Source organism: Lithobates pipiens, unplaced genomic scaffold, assembly GCF_037356315.1.
Source record: "Lithobates pipiens isolate NorthernLeopardFrog02 unplaced genomic scaffold, aLitPip1_a1.2 Scaffold_16, whole genome shotgun sequence".
Classification (NCBI taxonomy): Eukaryota; Metazoa; Chordata; class Amphibia; order Anura; family Ranidae; genus Lithobates; species Lithobates pipiens.
Window position 1 is genome coordinate 6,721,284 of NW_027507748.1, and position 19,965 is coordinate 6,741,248.

General features: G+C 52.4%; 1 protein-coding gene across 5 annotated transcripts in view; it reads left to right on the forward strand.

Annotated features, from left to right (window-relative positions):
- Positions 1 to 19,965, forward strand: part of LOC143981566 (uncharacterized) — a 71,151-nt gene that overhangs the window by 15,022 nt on the left and 36,164 nt on the right. For 3 of the 5 annotated variants that reach the window (XM_077479527.1, XM_077479525.1, XM_077479526.1), the window contains exons 3-4: positions 7,822 to 7,854; positions 13,485 to 13,530. In XM_077479527.1, coding sequence (XP_077335653.1) covers positions 7,822 to 7,854; positions 13,485 to 13,530 — 79 coding nt within the window. Of the gene's footprint in view, positions 1 to 7,756; positions 7,855 to 13,484; positions 13,531 to 19,965 lie in introns of all 5 variants that reach the window. The other 2 variants (XM_077479529.1, XM_077479528.1) reach the window with 1 other exon arrangement.

A 19,965-nucleotide genomic window follows, 5' to 3' on the forward strand; every position in this document is an offset into this window, starting at 1 on the left:
TGAGCAGAACCTGACCCCCCCCTCCAGAGCAGAACCTGACCCCCCCCTCCTGAGCAGAACCTGACCTCCCCCTCCTGAGCAGAACCTGACCCCCCCTCCTGAGCAGAACCTGACCTCCCCCTCCTGAGCAGAACCTGACCTCCCCCTCCTGAGAACAACCTGACCTCCCCCTCCTGAGCAGAACCTGACCTCCCCCCCCTGAGCAGAACCTGACCTCCCCCTCCTGACCAGAACCTGACCTCCCCCTCCTGAGCAGAACCTGACCTCCTCCCCCTGAGCAGAACCTGACCCCCCCCTCCTGAGCAGAACCTGACCTCCATCTCCTAAGCAGAACCTGACCCCCCCACCTCCTGAGTAGAACCTGACCTCCATCTCCTAAGCAGAACCTGACCTCCCCCTCCTGAGTAGAACCTGACCTCCCCCTCCTGAGCAGAACCTGACCTCCCCCCTCCTGAGCAGAACCTGACCTCCCCTCTCCTGAGCACAACCTGACCTCCCCCTCCTGAGCAGAACCTGACCTCCCCCTCCTGAGCAGAACCTGACCTCCCCCTCCTGAGCAGAACCTGACCTCCCCCACCTGAGCAGAACCTGACCTCCCCCCTCCTGAGCACAACCTGACCTCCCCCTCCTGAGCAGAACCTGACCTCCCCCTCCTGAGCAGAACCTGACCTCCCCCTTCTGAGCACAACCTGACCTCCCCCTCCTGACCAGAACCTGACCTCCCCCTCCTGAGCAGAACCTGACCTCCCCCTCCTGAGCAGAACCTGACCTCCCCCTCCTGAGCAGAACCTGACCTCCCCCCTCCTGAGCAGAACCTGACCTCCTGAACTGCACCTGACCTCCTCCTGAACTGCACCTGACCTCCCCCTCCTGAGCAGAACCTGAGCTCCCCCTCCTGAGCAGAACCTGACCCCCCCCCCTCCTGAGCACAACCTGACCTCCCCCTCCTGACCAGAACCTGACCTCCCCCTCCTGAGCAGAACCTGACCCCCCCTCCAGAGCAGAACCTGACCCCCCCCTCCTGAGCAGAACCTGACCTCCCCCTCCTGAGCAGAACCTGACCCCCCCCCCCCTCCTGAGCAGAACCTGACCTCCCCCTCCTGAGCAGAACCTGACCTCCCCCTCCTGAGAACAACCTGACCTCCCCCTCCTGAGCAGAACCTGACCTCCCCCCCCTGAGCAGAACCTGACCTCCTCCTCCTGAGCAGAACCTGACCTCCCCCTCCTGAGCAGAACCTGACCTCCTCCCCCTGAGCAGAACCTGACCCCCCCCCTCCTGAGCAGAACCTGACCTCCCCCTCCTGAGCAGAACCTGACCTCCCCCTCCTGAGCAGAACCTGACCTCCTCCCCCTGAGCAGAACCTGACCCCCCCCTCCTGAGCAGAACCTGACCCCCCCTCCTGAGCAGAACCTGACCCCCCCCTCCTGAGCAGAACCTGACCTCCATCTCCTAAGCAGAACCTGACCCCCCCCACCTCCTGAGTAGAACCTGACCTCCATCTCCTAAGCAGAACCTGACCTCCCCCACCTGAGCAGAACCTGACCTCCCCCTCCTGAGTAGAACCTGACCTCCCCCTCCTGAGCAGAACCTGACCTCCCCCCTCCTGAGCACAACCTGACCTCCCCCTCCTGAGCAGAACCTGACCTCCCCCTCCTGAGCAGAACCTGACCTCCCCCCTCCTGAGCACAACCTGACCTCCCCCTCCTGAGCACAACCTGACCTCCCCCTCCTGACCAGAACCTGACCTCCCCCTCCTGAGCAGAACCTGACCTCACCCTCCTGAGCAGAACCTGACCTCCCCCTCCTGAGCAGAACCTGACCTCCCCCTCCTGAGCAGAACCTGACCTCCATCTCCTAAGCAGAACCTGACCTCCCCCTCCTGACCAGAACCTGACCTCCCCCTCCTGAGCAGAACCTGACCTCACCCTCCTGAGCAGAACCTGACCTCCCCCTCCTGAGCAGAACCTGACCTCCTCCTCCTGAGCAGAACCTGACCTCCATCTCCTAAGCAGAACCTGACCCCCCCCCCACCTCCTGAGTAGAACCTGACCTCCATCTCCTAAGCAGAACCTGACCTCCCCCTCCTGAGTAGAACCTGACCTCCCCCTCCTGAGCAGAACCTGACCTCCCCCCTCCTGAGCACAACCTGACCTCCCCCTCCTGAGCAGAACCTGACCTCCCCCTCCTGAGCAGAACCTGACCTCCCCCTCCTGAGCAGAACCTGACCTCCCCCTCCTGAGCAGAACCTGACCTCCCCCTCCTGAGCAGAACCTGACCTCCCCCACCTGAGCAGAACCTGACCTCCCCCCTCCTGAGCACAACCTGACCCCCCCCCCCTCCTGAGCAGAACCTGACCTCCCCCTCCTGAGCAGAACCTGACCTCCCCCTTCTGAGCACAACCTGACCTCCCCCTTCTGAGCACAACCTGACCTCCCCCTCCTGACCAGAACCTGACCTCCCCCTCCTGAGCAGAACCTGACCTCACCCTCCTGAGCAGAACCTGACCTCCCCCTCCTGAGCAGAACCTGACCTCCCCCTCCTGAGCAGAACCTGACCTCCCCCTCCTGAGCAGAACCTGACCTCCCCCTCCTGAGAACAACCTGACCTCCCCCTCCTGAGCAGAACCTGACCTCCCCCCCCTGAGCAGAACCTGACCTCCCCCTCCTGAGCAGAACCTGACCTCCCCCTCCTGAGCAGAACCTGACCTCCTCCCCCTGAGCAGAACCTGACCCCCCCCTCCTGAGCAGAACCTGACCTCCATCTCCTAAGCAGAACCTGACCCCCCCACCTCCTGAGTAGAACCTGACCTCCATCTCCTAAGCAGAACCTGACCTCCCCCTCCTGAGTAGAACCTGACCTCCCCCTCCTGAGCAGAACCTGACCTCCCCCCTCCTGAGCAGAACCTGACCTCCCCCCTCCTGAGCACAACCTGACCTCCCCCTCCTGAGCAGAACCTGACCTCCCCCTCCTGAGCAGAACCTGACCTCCCCCTCCTGAGCAGAACCTGACCTCCCCCACCTGAGCAGAACCTGACCTCCCCCCTCCTGAGCACAACCTGACCTCCCCCTCCTGAGCAGAACCTGACCTCCCCCTCCTGAGCAGAACCTGACCTCCCCCTTCTGAGCACAACCTGACCTCCCCCTCCTGACCAGAACCTGACCTCCCCCTCCTGAGCAGAACCTGACCTCCCCCTCCTGAGCAGAACCTGACCTCCCCCTCCTGAGCAGAACCTGACCTCCCCCCTCCTGAGCAGAACCTGACCTCCTGAACTGCACCTGACCTCCTCCTGAACTGCACCTGACCTCCCCCTCCTGAGCAGAACCTGAGCTCCCCCTCCTGAGCAGAACCTGACCCCCCCCCTCCTGAGCACAACCTGACCTCCCCCTCCTGACCAGAACCTGACCTCCCCCTCCTGAGCAGAACCTGACCCCCCCCTCCAGAGCAGAACCTGACCCCCCCCTCCTGAGCAGAACCTGACCTCCCCCTCCTGAGCAGAACCTGACCCCCCCCCCTCCTGAGCAGAACCTGACCTCCCCCTCCTGAGCAGAACCTGACCTCCCCCTCCTGAGAACAACCTGACCTCCCCCTCCTGAGCAGAACCTGACCTCCCCCCCCTGAGCAGAACCTGACCTCCCCCTCCTGAGCAGAACCTGACCTCCCCCTCCTGAGCAGAACCTGACCTCCTCCCCCTGAGCAGAACCTGACCCCCCCCTCCTGAGCAGAACCTGACCTCCCCCTCCTGAGCAGAACCTGACCTCCCCCTCCTGAGCAGAACCTGACCTCCTCCCCCTGAGCAGAACCTGACCCCCCCCTCCTGAGCAGAACCTGACCCCCCCCTCCTGAGCAGAACCTGACCCCCCCCTCCTGAGCAGAACCTGACCTCCATCTCCTAAGCAGAACCTGACCCCCCCCACCTCCTGAGTAGAACCTGACCTCCATCTCCTAAGCAGAACCTGACCTCCCCCACCTGAGCAGAACCTGACCTCCCCCTCCTGAGTAGAACCTGACCTCCCCCTCCTGAGCAGAACCTGACCTCCCCCCTCCTGAGCACAACCTGACCTCCCCCTCCTGAGCAGAACCTGACCTCCCCCTCCTGAGCAGAACCTGACCTCCCCCCTCCTGAGCACAACCTGACCTCCCCCTCCTGAGCACAACCTGACCTCCCCCTCCTGACCAGAACCTGACCTCCCCCTCCTGAGCAGAACCTGACCTCACCCTCCTGAGCAGAACCTGACCTCCCCCTCCTGAGCAGAACCTGACCTCCCCCTCCTGAGCAGAACCTGACCTCCATCTCCTAAGCAGAACCTGACCTCCCCCTCCTGACCAGAACCTGACCTCCCCCTCCTGAGCAGAACCTGACCTCACCCTCCTGAGCAGAACCTGACCTCCCCCTCCTGAGCAGAACCTGACCTCCCCCTCCTGAGCAGAACCTGACCTCCATCTCCTAAGCAGAACCTGACCCCCCCCCCCACCTCCTGAGTAGAACCTGACCTCCATCTCCTAAGCAGAACCTGACCTCCCCCTCCTGAGTAGAACCTGACCTCCCCCTCCTGAGCAGAACCTGACCTCCCCCCTCCTGAGCACAACCTGACCTCCCCCTCCTGAGCAGAACCTGACCTCCCCCTCCTGAGCAGAACCTGACCTCCCCCTCCTGAGCAGAACCTGACCTCCCCCACCTGAGCAGAACCTGACCTCCCCCCTCCTGAGCACAACCTGACCCCCCCCCTCCTGAGCAGAACCTGACCTCCCCCTCCTGAGCAGAACCTGACCTCCCCCTTCTGAGCACAACCTGACCTCCCCCTCCTGACCAGAACCTGACCTCCCCCTCCTGAGCAGAACCTGACCTCACCCTCCTGAGCAGAACCTGACCTCCCCCTCCTGAGCAGAACCTGACCTCCCCCTCCTGAGCAGAACCTGACCTCCCCCTCCTGAGTAGAACCTGACCTCCCCCTCCTGAGCAGAACCTGACCTCCCCCCTCCTGAGCAGAACCTGACCTCCTGAACTGCACCTGACCTCCTCCTGAACTGCACCTGACCTCCCCCTCCTGAGCAGAACCTGACCCCCCCCCCCTCCTGAGCACAACCTGACCTCCCCCTCCTGACCAGAACCTGACCTCCCCCTCCTGAGCAGAACCTGACCCCCCCCTCCAGAGCAGAACCTGACCCCCCCCCTCCTGAGCAGAACCTGACCCCCCCCTCCTGAGCAGAACCTGACCTCCATCTCCTAAGCAGAACCTGACCCCCCCCCACCTCCTGAGTAGAACCTGACCTCCATCTCCTAAGCAGAACCTGACCTCCCCCTCCTGAGTAGAACCTGACCTCCCCCTCCTGAGCAGAACCTGACCTCCCCCCTCCTGAGCACAACCTGACCTCCCCCTCCTGAGCAGAACCTGACCTCCCCCTCCTGAGCAGACCCTGACCTCCCCCTCCTGAGCAGAACCTGACCTCCCCCTCCTGAGCACAACCTGACCTCCCCCTCCTGACCAGAACCTGACCTCCCCCTCCTGAGCAGAACCTGACCTCACCCTCCTGAGCAGAACCTGACCTCCCCCTCCTGAGCAGAACCTGACCTCCCCCTCCTGAGCAGAACCTGACCTCCCCCTCCTGAGCAGAACCTGACCTCCCCCTCCTGAGCAGAACCTGACCTCCCCCTCCTGAGCAGAACCTGACCTCCTGAACTGCACCTGACCTCCTCCTGAACTGCACCTGACCTCCCCCTCCTGAGCAGAACCTGAGCTCCCCCTCCTGAGCAGAACCTGACCCCCCCCCCCTCCTGAGCAGAACCTGACCTCCCCCTCCTGAGCAGAACCTGAGCTCCCCCTCCTGAGCAGAACCTGACCTCCCCCTCCTGAGCAGAACCTGACCCCCCCCTCCTGAGCAGAACCTGACCCTCCCTCCTGAGCCGAACCTGACCTCCCCCTCCTGAGCACAACCTGACCTCCCCCTCCTGAGCACAACCTGACCTTCTTGTTGTATCTGACCTCTACCTCCAGAGCTGCAACTGACGTCCTCCAGAGTTGCACCTGACCTTCTCCTGAGAACAACTAGACCTCCTCCACCTGAGTCACCCTGCTGTTCCTGCTCAGTTTCACCTTGGCCCCTTCCAAGTTGCACCTCACCTTCTTCTGGGTTGCACCTCACCTCTTCCAGCTGATCTCCTCATGAGCTGCACCTGACCTCTTCCCCCTTAGCTGCAACTCATTATCCCCTCCTGATCTGTACCTGGCATCCTCCTGAACAGCATCTGACCTCCTCATTCTCCTTCGCTGCACCTGAACTCTCCTTGACAGGACCTGACCTCCTCCTAAGGTGCTCCTGAGTGCCTCTGAGTACTACCTAACCTCCTCCACAGTTGCTCCTGAGCTTTATTCGACCTCCTCTGAGCTGTACCTGACCATTTCTGAGCTGTACCTGACCTCCTCTGAGCTGTACCTGACAATCTCTGAGCTGTACCTGACCTCCTCTGAGCTGTACCGACAATCTCTGAGCTGTACCTGACCTCCTCTGAGCTGTACCCGACAATCTCTGAGCTGTACCTGACCTCCTCTGAGCTGTACCCGACAATCTCTGAGCTGTACCTGACCTCCTCTGAGCTGTACCTAACCCCCTCATGAGCTGTACCTGACCTCTTCCTGAGTGGCTACTGAGCTCCTCTGAGTACTACCTGACCTCCTCCCGAGCTGCTGATCACCTCTGAGCTGTACCTGACCTCCTCCTGAGCTGCTTCTGACCTCCTCTGAGCACTGCCTGCCCTTTTTCTAAGCTGCACCTGACCTCCTAGGATGCTTCAAGCTGCTTTTGCATTCCCATGGATTGGTATGAGGAGAAAACTAGTTGAGATGTGACACACAACCTAATGCTCTGTACACCTGACCGGTTTTGCCGTTGGAATAAACTCTGAAGGTTTTTCCAATGGAATTCTGATGGAGTTCCGCTGAAAATGTGTTGCGTACACACAATCACACCAAAGTCAGACTGTCAAGAACACGATGACGTACAACACGTACAACAGGACTAGAAAAAGGAAGTTCAATAGCAAGTAGCCCTTAGCTTCCGTCTCGTACTTGCTTCAGAGAATGCGTGGTTTTTGGTCCGTCGGAACAGCACACAGACGAGCGGTTTTCCCGATTGGAATTGGTTCCGTCGGAAATATTTAGAACATGTTCTATTTCTAGGTCCGTCAGAATTTTCCACGTAAAAAGTCAGATGGGCCATACACATGATCAGAATATACGATGAAAAGCTGTTCGTAGCATGTTCCCTATTTGGCCCACGTCCTTAACTTGGTGGTGCAGTGGTTCTTGGGCAGGTACCCGGGCTTACAGGATGTCCTGAGGCAGGCCAGGAAAGTCTGTGTGCATTTCCACCGCTCATATAATGCCTGTGCTCGGCTGGTTGACCTCCAAAAGGAATACAACCTGCCCAAGAACCGCCTTATATGTGACATGCCCACCAGGTGGAACTCAACGTTGGCCATGCTGCAGAGGGCCATCAATGTGTACCAGGACAGGGTCAGGGGAGCTCGGCTTTTTTTTTTTGCCACACCATGGCTCATGATCAGGGATGCATGCACTGTCCTGTCACCATTTGAGGAGGCCACAAGGATGGCTACTCAAGGTGGAGTTCAGTGACAGAAGCCTTGACAACACGGATCATTGGTCTGATTTCCAAGCTGACATTATTTTCACTATATAAAAGTAACATAAAGTTGCCAATCTTATGAAATCAGATAAGTAATGACTTTTTTTTTTACAGTGAAATGTAAAGAAGACCTGTATGATGATGTGACGGATCTGACAGAGCTTTGTCTTCTCTTCCAGGTGGAGGACCTGCATAGAGGCACCATGATTGCGGTAAGCTTTCCAGCAGGGGTGTAACTATAGGGGGTGCAGCAGTTGCGACCGCAACTGGGCCCTGTGATGCAGGGGGCCCATGCAGCCCCCTCTACATATGACCGGCAGCAGCATAGGCAGCTAGGGGTACCAGTGCACCATGCACACAGGGTGGCTGGAGGTAGAGGGTGACTAGCAGAGTTCCATGCTCGACTATCGCACTGGCTGCTCTTTAGTTGTGCATTCCCCGCATGACCTGTGTCCTCGGCCGGCTCCTCAGAGTACCCCTCTCCTGCTCCATGCATTGCCGCTCAGTCCGATGTCTGTTCTCCCCAGCCAGAGTCCCGCTGCCCCCCCCCCCCCGAGTCCGGCCCACACTGCACTGCATAATTCTCCCGGGTAAACAAACTTTAAGCACATAGTTGCAGTGCAGCCCTATGAGAGCCCCCCGGAGGACACTGCAGGCTTGTCTGCCAGACCCCCTCCTCCCCCGTCATACACAGATGATGAAAGGTCTTTCTGGGAGATATGCTGATCACCCGTTCAGCACACTGGATGGAGCCCAGGCCAACATGGATGAGTGCGCGGCCTGCAGCTTGGTCATGGTTAGGGAGAGGACTCCACCCCCCACACACCATTACATACCCCCTCCATCTCCCCCTGTGGACAGGGACCCCTTCTCACCTGGGGCAGTAATTTCATCTGCCCTGGAGAAAAGGACCTCATCTCTTCTGGGGGCGGGGACCCCATCCTGCCTAGGGACAGTCCCCCAATGGGGCACCTAAAAATAAAAAAAATAATAATAAAAAAAAACTACTGATACCAGTGGTGGAACTACAGGGCTCACAAAGGTCATACCTGTGACCAAGCCCTGGAGTTCCACCGCCGGACTCGGAGGGAAGGGCCCTGGCTGGGGTTCAGGGGGGCCCTTCATGGTTTCTTGCATCGGGGCCCTGAAGGTTCTAGTTACGCCACTGCTTTCCAGGGTCAGGAATCGGGATCATTATAGGCCAGTGATGGTGAACCTCGGCACCCCCAGATGTTTTGGAACTACATTTCCCATGATGCTCAACGACACTGCAGAGTGCATGAGCATCATGGGAAATGTAGTTCCAAAACATCTGGGGTGCCGAGGTTCACCATCACTGTTATAGGCCATTCTGCTGTGTTAGGAAGTACAGTATTCCACCCTTAAACCCTTAAACTTTCTGCAGAATTCCTCAGGGTGTATTTATTATAAAGCAGCAACCTGATATTCAGCGAACACCCTCCGCAGATGACTTATCCGGGTCCACTTCTTTTATATGACAGCGACTGATTCTCTGATAGAGAATGTTTGGCAATCATCACATTCACTGCTTTATAAATAGACCCCTGAGGTCTGAAAACTATTTAGAGAGAGTCTGAACTGCTGTGCTTTCTGCTTAGGAAACTATAATTGCTTTTTTTTAGAAAAAATGACTTTAATTCCAAATGTAAAAAAAACGAAAAAAAAATTTAATGTAATAAAATTGGATGGAAATTCCTTCCATATAGAGCAGATATTATTAATCGAGTCCCTCGATGACCATTAGCAGTATCAGAATAGAGTATTTTCATGACATTCCAGATCTAAGTATGTAATATTATGTGCAGCTGGGATTGGATATACCATTCCATCGTATATGGATAAGGTATATACAGTGGTGTGAAAAAATGTTTGCCCCCTTCCTCATTTCCTGTTCCTTTGCATGTTTGTCACACTTAAGTGTTTCGGAACATCAAACCAATTTAAACAATAGTCAAGGACAACACAAGTAAACACAAAATGCAATTTGTAAATGAAGGTGTTTATTATTAAAGGTGAAAAAAAATCCAAACCATCATGGCCCTGTGTGAAAAAGTGATTGCCCCCCTTGTTAAAACATACTATAACTGTGGTTGTCCACACCTGAGTTCAATTTCTCTAGCCACACCCAGGCCTGATTATTGCCACACCTGTTCACAATCAAGGCATCACTTAAATAGGAGCTGCTTGACACAGTAAGGTCCACCAGAAGATCCTTAAAAGCTACACATCATGCCGAGACCCAAAGAAATTCAGGAACAATTGAGAAAGAAAGTAATTGAGATCTATCAGTCTGGAAAGGGTTATAAAGCCATTTCCAAAGCTTTGGGAATCCAGCGAACCACAGTGAGAGCCATTATCCACAAATGGCGAAGACATGGAACAGTGGTGAACCTTCCCAGGAGTGGCCGGCCGCCCAAAATTACCCCAAGAGCGCAGCAACGACTCATCCAAGAGGTCACAAAAGACCCCACAACAACGTCCAAGGAACTGCAGGCCTCACTTGCCTCAGTTAAGGTCAGCGTTCATGCCTCCACCATCAGGAAAAGACTGGGCAAAAATGGCCTGCATGGCAGAGTTCCAAGGAGAAAACCACTGCTGAGCAAAAAGAACATCAAAGCTCGTCTCAATTTCTCCACAACACATCTTGATGATCCCCAAGACTTTTGGGACAACATTCTGTGGACCGATGAGACAAAAGTGGAACTCTTTGGAAGGTGTGTGTCCAAGTATATCTGGCGTAGAAGGAACACTGCATTTCATAAAAAGAACATTATACCAACAGTAAAATATGGTGGTGGTAGTGTGATGGTCTGGGGCTGTTTTGCTGCTTCAGGACCTGGAAGACTTGCCGTGATAAAAGGAACTATGAATTCTGCTGTCTACCAAGAGATCCTGAAGGAGAATGTCCGACCATCTGTTCGTGTACTCAAGCTGAAATGAACTTGGGTTCTGCAGCAGGACAATGATCCTAAACACACCAGCAAGTCCACCACCGAATGGCTGAAGAAAAACAAAATGAAGACTTTGGAGTGGCCTAGCCAAAGTCCTGACCTGAATCCTATTGAGATGTTGTGGTATGACCTTAAAAAGGCCGTTCATGCTCGAAAACCCTCTAATGTAACTGAATTAGGACAATTCTGCAAAGATGAGTGGGCCAAAATTCCTCCAGGACGCTGTAAAAGCCTCATTGCACGTTATCGCAAACGCTTGGTTGCAGTTGTTGCTGCTAAGGGTGGCCCAACCAGTTATTAGGTTTAGGGGGCAATCACTTTTTCACACAGGGCCATGATGGTTTGGATTTTTTTCACCTTTAATAATAAACACCTTCATTTACAAATTGCATTTTGTGTTTACTTGTGTTGTCCTTGACTATTGTTTAAATTGGTTTGATGTTCCGAAACACTTAAGTGTGACAAACATGCAAAGGAACAGGAAATGAGGAAGGGGGCAAACACTTTTTCACACCACTGTAGGTATAAGGGTACACAAATTTGGAGAAGGCAAACTGTTATCTCAGGCTAAGAAAATCCAAATAAAGCTTCCTTGTCTGGAAGAACTCAGGTTGCTTGTGTCTTTTAAAGCCCAACTGAATCTTCAGTTTAAGGCCCCATTCACATCTGGGCGTTCTAGAATTGCTGTCAGAATTGCCAGATTCTGGAATGCTCAGGGATCATTGGATGACATAGGATTCTCCAGGGGCACTGCTCAAGGGTGTTTTGGGGTCATTTGATGACACAAGTTGCTCTGGGGTCACACCATAAGACAGGGTGGTTTGGGGTCACCCGGGTGATGCAGGATTCTATGGGATCACTGGGTGACACAGCAGTTACTGGAAATGCTGGGGTCACAGGAGACACTGGAGTCATTAGAGACCCAGGATTGCAGGGGTCATTGGAGACACAGAAGTGAAAGGGTCACTGTACAATAAAGGTTGCTGGAAACACAGGATGGCTGGAGACATTGAGGTCACTGAAGACTAGAGGTCGCTGGAGACACAGGAGTCTGGAGACATTGGGGTCACTGGAGACTAGAGGTCGCTGGAGACACAGGAGTCTGGAGGTCGCTGGAGACACAGGAGTCTGGAGACATTGGGGTCACTGGAGACTAGAGGTTGCTGGAGACACAGGAGTCTGGAGACATTGGGGTCGCTGGAGACACAGGAGTCTGGAGACATTGGGGTCACTGGAGACTGGAGGTCACTGGAGACACAGGAGTTTGGAGGTCGCTGGAGACACAGGAGTCTGGAGACATTGGGGTCGCTGGAGACACAGGAGTCTGGAGACATTGGGGTCACTGGAGACTGGAGGTCACTGGAGACACAGGAGTCTGGAGGTCGCTGGAGACACAGGAGTCTGGAGACATTGGGGTCACGGGAGACTAGAGGTTGCTGGAGACACAGGAGTCTGGAGACATTGGGGTCACTGGAGACTAGAGGTTGCTGGAGACACAGGAGTCTGGAGACATTGGGGTCGCTGGAGACACAGGAGTCTGGAGACATTGGGGTCACTGGAGACTAGAGGTCGCTGGAGACATTGGGGTCACTGGAGACTAGAGGTCGCTGGAGACATTGGGGTCACTGGAGACTAGAGGTCGCTGGAGACATTGGGGTCACTGGAGACTAGAGGTCGCTGGAGACTAGAGGTCGCTGGAGACATTGGGGTCACTGGAGACTAGAGGTCGCTGGAGACACAGAAGTTGCTGGGGACATTGGGGTCAATGGAGAATAGAGGTAGCTGGACACCCAGGAGTCTCTGGAGACATTGGGGTCACTGTAGACACAGGGGTCTCTGGAGACATTTGGATCACTGAAGAATAGAGGTCCCTGGAGACACAGGAGTCTCTGGAGACACTGGGGTCACTGTAGAATAGAGGTTGCGGGAGACACAGTAATTGCTGGGGACATTGGGGTCACTGGAGAATAGAGGTCGCTGGAGACACAGGAGTCGCTGGAAACATTGGGTTCACTGGAAAATGAGCGCTGCGCAAACTGTAATTCTATACAATAATAATAGAGGTCGCTGGAAACATTGGGGTCACTGGAGACATTGTGGTTTCTGGAGAATAGAGATCACTGGAGACACAGGAGTCACTGGAGACATTAGGATTATTGGAGAATAGAGGTCAGTGGAGACATTGGGATCACTGGAGACCCAGGGGTCACAGAGTCTATAGAGACAAAGGAGTGCAGGAGTCACTAGAGGCATAGCAGTGCAGAGGTTGCTGAAATGCACAGAGGTCACAGTACAGTAAATGAAAGCAGGGCAGGCATGGGGGGACTTGGCTTGTAAATAGAGATGGTTGCCGAGCCCTTTAAGGTAGTGCCCGAGCTGTGATTGGTTGTGGCCCCTGCACTTTGGGTGGAACCAGAAGCTGTGATCTCTCTGTAGAGGTATAACACTTCCCTTGCTATGTCAGACCTGAGACTCTGCAATCAGAGAAGAGCACGCTCCCTGCTGATTGGAGAGCTCTAGCTTTACATCAGCAGGATACATGGCAGACTTCTGCAGAGAGACCACTGTTTACACACAGACACCAAAAGCCCCTCTCTGCGTGCTGGCGACGTCTGCTGACTAGAAGACTTGTGGTAAGATATTTAGACCAGCAGGGCACAATCATTATGTGGCACTGTTTGGTAGGATCTATATAATTGCACACAATACACATATATGAGGCTCACACTGTTCACACCTCAATCTAAAAATGTGATAAAGACTACAAATCCCCTTTAACGGTATTCTGTCTACATTCTATCACGTCTCTCATACAGAGTCCGTATAACCTGATACAATTGTTCTGATTTTATTACCATTTTTATTTCCAGATTTTGTGGTTGATCTGTGGAGGATTCCCAATCGTGTCTTCATCAGGTAGGAGCCCGGAAGACTTCTAATCCTTTATGACCCTCCCGAGACAAAACCCCAGAAGACCCCTCACACTACCAGGATACTCATAACAATAATTCATTAATAAAGACCCCATTTTCTCAATGTTTAGCCATTTGCCACCCGCCTCTTCCCGGGAGTCACTTTATATAAGGATCTTCAGGTTGTTTGAAAGAAATTAAAAACCAACATCTAAAAATGCTGTAGCTGCTTAATTTTTAATAAAAGCACTCTTACCTGTCCAGGGGTCCAGTCCTATCCTCACCTTGGCCGGTTCTTCGCCGGTCTTCGGGTCCCCGGCACCGGCATGTAGGAAGTGTGGCTGCGATTCCTTTGCAGCTTCACAGCCGGCTTCTCACCGCGCATGCACTGGCTGTAGTGTGCTGTATGAATGGTCCCGCCGCCTCCTGGGATGTGTCCCAAGAGGTTGCAGGCAGTTGGAGTGAACTTCCGGTGGAATCGCCAGAGCAATGCAACTGGAAGCGGGAGCGGCTACCTACCAAAAGTAGGTACCTGCCCCCCCCCCCCACAAAAAGAAATGTCCAGAAGTGTTGGGGTGGGGGGAGGAGGACATAGGGCAGAACTTCTTCTTTAGGGTGAAGTTCTACTTTAATGTGGTAAAATACTAAATACTTATACAGGGGCGGACTGACAACTCATGGGGCCCCCGGGCAATAGGAGATTATGGGGCCCCCAGGCAATCAGAGATTATGGGGCCACACAGTATACAATCACACAGTATACACATACATGTACACACAGTATACAATCACACATTATACACATACATGTACACACAGTATACAATCACACATTATACACATACATGTACACACAGTATACACAGACATGTTTCTATTGGCTGAGAAGGTACTGGAGAGGTGGGGCAGCTATAATCTCAGGATTTTTAGACCAAAAGGATGTCGGTAAGGGACTTTTCAGAGACAGATGTAAAAAAACACAGATTTTTACATACCGTCCCTGGTTTTACTGAGGCTGGCAACCCTGATGGGGCCCCCTAGTGGCCCGGGGGCCCTCGGGCAGTGCCCGAGTGGCCAAATTGTCAGTCCGCCCCTGTACTTATATATGTTTTTAGCTGAACTACCCAAAATGGGATTTTTTTTGTACGCACTTGAAAAATCTGTCTCTGTGTTCATGGAAGGACACAGTAAAGCAATCTTGACCACAGTGCCACCTGCAGGAGGAAGACACTAGGTATAAAACAAAGGAACGGTGCCCCTGCTGGTGGCCAAACTCCAATCTGCTACAAACACTTGCTGGCCAGGCCTTTTCTCACACTTTTGGTTTACAAGTTTTAGCCTTGGTGCACATTGATGCGATTTTGGAATGCAATTTGACATGTCAAATCGCATACCAAATCGGCGGCTATTGACCGCAATGGAACCGCCTGAGTTGGTGCCATGCCGACTTTGCGGCGCCGCACCGGTTCCCAAAAGTAGCTTCTGTACTACTTTTGATGATTTTTAGGTGCGATTTTCAATAGACATCTGTGCAGGAAACTGCTACAGATGTCTCTGAAATCGTCGGACTGACATGCAGTAATGAAACTGTGCGAGTTTAGCTCAACTCGCAGGATCTCAATCCCGCTGCGCTATGAACCTGGGCTTAATCAGTATTTTTTTTTATTTCCAGAAAATTACTTTTTTTTTTTTAGCAGCGACCCCAGAGAATAAAATGGCAATCGTTGCAATTTTTTATGTCGCGTGGTATTTGCACGGCGGTTTTGCAAACGCAATTTGTTTTGGGAAAAAATACGCTTTAATTAACCACTTGCTTACTGGGCACTTAAACCCCCCTCCTGCCCAGACCAATTTTCAGCTTTCGGTGCTCTCACACTTTGAATGACAATTACTCAGTCATGCAACACTGTACCCAAATGAATTTTTTGTCCTTTTTTTCCCACAAATAGAGCTTTCTTTTGGTGGTATTTGATCACCTCTGGGGTTTTTATTTTTTGTGCTATAAATGAAAAAAGACCGAAAATTTTGAAAAAAAACGCATATTTCTTTGTTTCTGTGACAGAATTTTGCAAATTTTTAAATTTTCTTCATAAATTTTGGCCACAATTTATACTGCTACATATCTTTGGTAAAAATAACTCAAATTAGTGGATATTATTTGGTCTTTGTGAAAGTTAGAGAGTCTACAAGCTGTGGTGCGAATCGCACAAAATTGATCACACCTGATGTACTGGTGGTCTATCTCGCTTCTTGTGACCCGAACAAGTCAGGAAAGTACAAATACCCCCCAAATCACCCCTTTTTGGAAAGTAGACATTCCAAGGTATTTAGTAAGAGGCATGGTGAGCTTTTTGATGTTGTCATTTTTTTCCCACAATTCTTTGCAAAATTAAGATTTTTCATTTTTTTTTTCTCCACAAAATTGTCATTGTAATAAGTTATTTCTCTCACGTGGCATGTGTATACCACAAATGACACCCCCCAAAAAATTATGCTACTCTTCCTGAGTATTACAATACCACATGTGTGGGACTTTTTCACAGCCTGGCCACATAGAGAGGCCCAACATACAGGTAGCGCCGTCATGTGTTCTAGGAGCATAAATTACACATCTAACTTGTTGACTACCTATTACACTTTTGAAGCACCAGGACAATGACACGTGACACTGATGACAGATGGCACTGATACGTGGCAATGATGACCCTTATACATGGCACTGATGACAGATGGCACTAATATGTGGCACTGATGACAGATGGCACTAATATGTGGCACTGATGACACATGGCACTTATACGTGGCACTGATGACACGTGGCACTAATACGTGGCACTGAAGACACGTGGCACTAATACGTGGCACTGATGACAGATGGCACTAATACGTGGCACTAATACGTGCCACCGATGACATATGGCACTAATACATGGCACCAATGACGCGTGACACTGATGACAGATGGCACTGATAAGTGGCATTGATGACACGTGACACTGACAACAGATGGCACGTGACACTGACAGGTGGCACTGATGACAAATGGCACTGATACGTGGCACTGATGACAGATGGCACTAATACGTGGCACTGATGACAGATGGCACTATGTGGCACTGATGACACGTGGCACTGATGACAGATGGCACTTATACGTGGCACTGATGACAGATGGCACTGGGGACAAATGGCACTGGGGGCAGGTGGCACTGGGGGCAGGTAGCACTGGGATGGATGGCACTGGGGGCAGGTAGCACTGGGGTGGATGGCACTGGGGCGGATGGCACTGGGGCAGATGGCACTGCGGGGGAGGATGGCACTGCTGGGGAGGATGGCACTGCTGGGGAGGATGGCACTGCGGGGGAGGATGGCACTGCTGGGGGAGGATGGCACTTTTTTTTTTTACTTTTTTTTTTTTCAGCGCAAGGCAGAACGGCTGCCGCTGCAGCCATTCATCTCTCCCCTCTCACACTCTGTCTGTGTGAGGAGGGAGAGCAGCGCTGAGAGATGATCTCATATGTTTACATATGAGATCATCTCCCATTGGACACGCCGATCGCGTTGTAAACGGCCGCTGTGATTGGCCGTTTACAGCGATCTGTGTTTGCCTGTCCCCGGGGACACGGCGAACACAGAACTTCCGCGATGCATGCCCGCAGCGGCGCGCATTGCGGAAGTAAACATTAGGACGTCCAGGGACGGCCACCCGGACGAACGCGCCTGCTCTACGGCCGTCATTCGGCTATAGGGCGGGCGCGAGGTGGTTAATTAAAACAAAAAAAAAACACAATATACCCAAATTGTTTTGTAAAATATGAAGGATGATGTTAAGCCACGTAAATAGATACCTAACATGTCACGGTTTAAAATTGCGCACGCTCGTGGAATGGCTACAAAACGACGGTACTTAAGAAACTTCATAGGCGACACTTTAAAAATGTTTACCAGGTTAGAGTTAGAGGAGAGCCAGTGAAGGAATTGGCCCTCTCGGACTAAAATTTGCGGCGATCAGTGTCAAACATTTTTGTTGAATGTTAAACGCTAATGCTGCGTACACATGATCGGACATTCCGACAACAAAATCCATGGATTTTTTCTGATGAACGTCGGCTCAAACTTGTCTTGCATACACACGGTCACACAAAGTTGGTCGGAAATTCCGACCGCCAAGAACGCGGTGACGTACAACACGTACGTCGAACCAAGAAAAATTAAGTCCAATAGCCAGTGCGGCTCCTTCTGCTTGATTCCGAGCATGCGTGCCACTTTGTGCGTCAGAATTGTGAACACACGATTTGGAATTTCCGAAAACGTATTTTGTTGTCGAAAAATATGAGATCCAGATCTCAAATTTTGTTTGTTGGAAATTCTGACTGGAAATGTCCGATGGAGCTCACACATGGTCGTTAATTTCCGTCAACAAGCTCCCATCGAACATTTGTTGTCGGACATTCCGACTGTGTTTACTTGGCATAAAACTAAAACAATTGAGATGACAAAAGTAGGACAGAAACTAAAATGGCATTTTAGTCAACAGACTATGACTAAAACTAAATTGAATTTATGATGTCAAAATTACACCGGTCCGCGGTGCATGTCAGTGGCGGCTGGTTCTCAAAATATTTGGTGGGTGCAAAGCAACTAAAAAAAATGTTTGAAAAAAAAACCATCAATTGCAGCCACTGTGCCCATCAAATGCTGTCACTGTGCCCATCAAATGATGTCACTGTGCCCATCAACTGCTGTCACTGTGCCCATCAAATGCTGTCACTGTGCCCATCAAATGATGTCACTGTGCCCATCAACTGCTGTCACTGTGCCCATCAAATGCTGTCACTGTGCCCATCAAATGGTGTCACCGTGCCCATCAAATGCTGTCACTGTGCCCATCAAATGCTGTCACTGTGCCCATCAAATGCTGTCACTGTGTCCATCAAATGCTGTCACTGTGTTCATCAAATGCTGTCACCGTGCCCATCAAATGCAGCCACTGTGCTCATCATATGCTGCCAGTGTGCCCATCATATGCTGCCAGTGTGCCCATTAAATGCTGCCAGTGTGCCCCCCGCCCGCTCGCCATCTTCATGCATCTCCTGCCTCATCTCCCATCCTCTCCTCCTGATAGGCATCCAATAGCGGCGCCTGCCTTTTTAGCCAGTCAGGTGACAGGTAACAGACCCGAGCACCTGATTGGCAGAGAGGCGGTTCAGTGTTAGGAAAGCGAATAGTCATTCGCTTTCCTAACACAGCTGAGTGGACTGCGAGCGCCAAGCATGACGCTCGCAGTTCACCTATTTCACAGCCTATTAGAGCCTTACTTACCATCTCCACTCGGGCCGTGCGTTCCACGGAGCTTCTGACATCACTTCCTGTTTACCACTGGCACAGTTAGAAGTGACGTCTTAACTCAGAGAACAAAGCACCTCTGAGTTAAGTGATACTACGGGCCGGTGGAAGTTGTCTGGCGCGATGGACTGCGCCACAAGCCACAAATGAAGCGTCTCGTCTGCAATCTCGTGATAGTGCACTGTGTCCAGCGCCTGAACTCAGTGTCCCTAAAGAACATTTTTTTTTCTTTAAAGGGCCTTTTTTGTGACTGCTGGGGGGGCGGTGCCCGTGTGCCACCTATGGATGGGCCGCCACTGTTCGTAAGTTGCTGTTAATATTCTGAATTTAATTTGTTGGGTGGGTGGGTGGCAGCCAATGGGGTGATTGACGGAGAGGGGTGGAGGACACAGAGCGGAAGCCAATGCAGAGGTTGGCAGAGAGGAGTAGCAGACATTGAACATTTGGTAAGGTGGATGAGTCTGGCAGCAGCCTTCATAATGGACTGGAGGGGGGATAGACTATGTAAAGGTAATCCAATGGGGAGTTGCAGTAGTCGAGGTGAGAGATGACCAGGGAGTGAATGAAAAGCTTTGTGGTGACATCAGTTAGAAAGGGGCGTATTTTGGAGATGTTGCAGAGGTTGAGGCGGCAAGCCTTGGACAGTGATTGGATGGGGGGACTGAGAGGAGAGTTCAGAGTCCAGGATTACACCTAGAACCGAGGCATGGAAGGGACAAGTTGATGGTTGTGTCATTGACCTTGATGGAGAGGGGGGCACGTGGAGAAGGAAATATAATGGGCACAGTGTTGGATAGATTGAGCTTTGGAAGTGGTGTGGCTGATATGTCTGTTAGTAAATTAGTGATGTGTGAGGAGACTGAAGGAGTGAGCTGAGGGGTAGAGAGAGGGATTCGGGTGTCACCAGCGTAACAATGGTATTGGAAGCCATGGAAGGCTATCAACTGACCCAGGGAGGAGGTGTAGATGGAGAATATGTCCAAGAGCAGAACCTTCAGTATGCACCATACAGTATATATCTATACAATCTCTGGTGTAAGATTATGTAATCTTTCTACATAATTGAGTAACTAATTGATCTTTTAATATATAT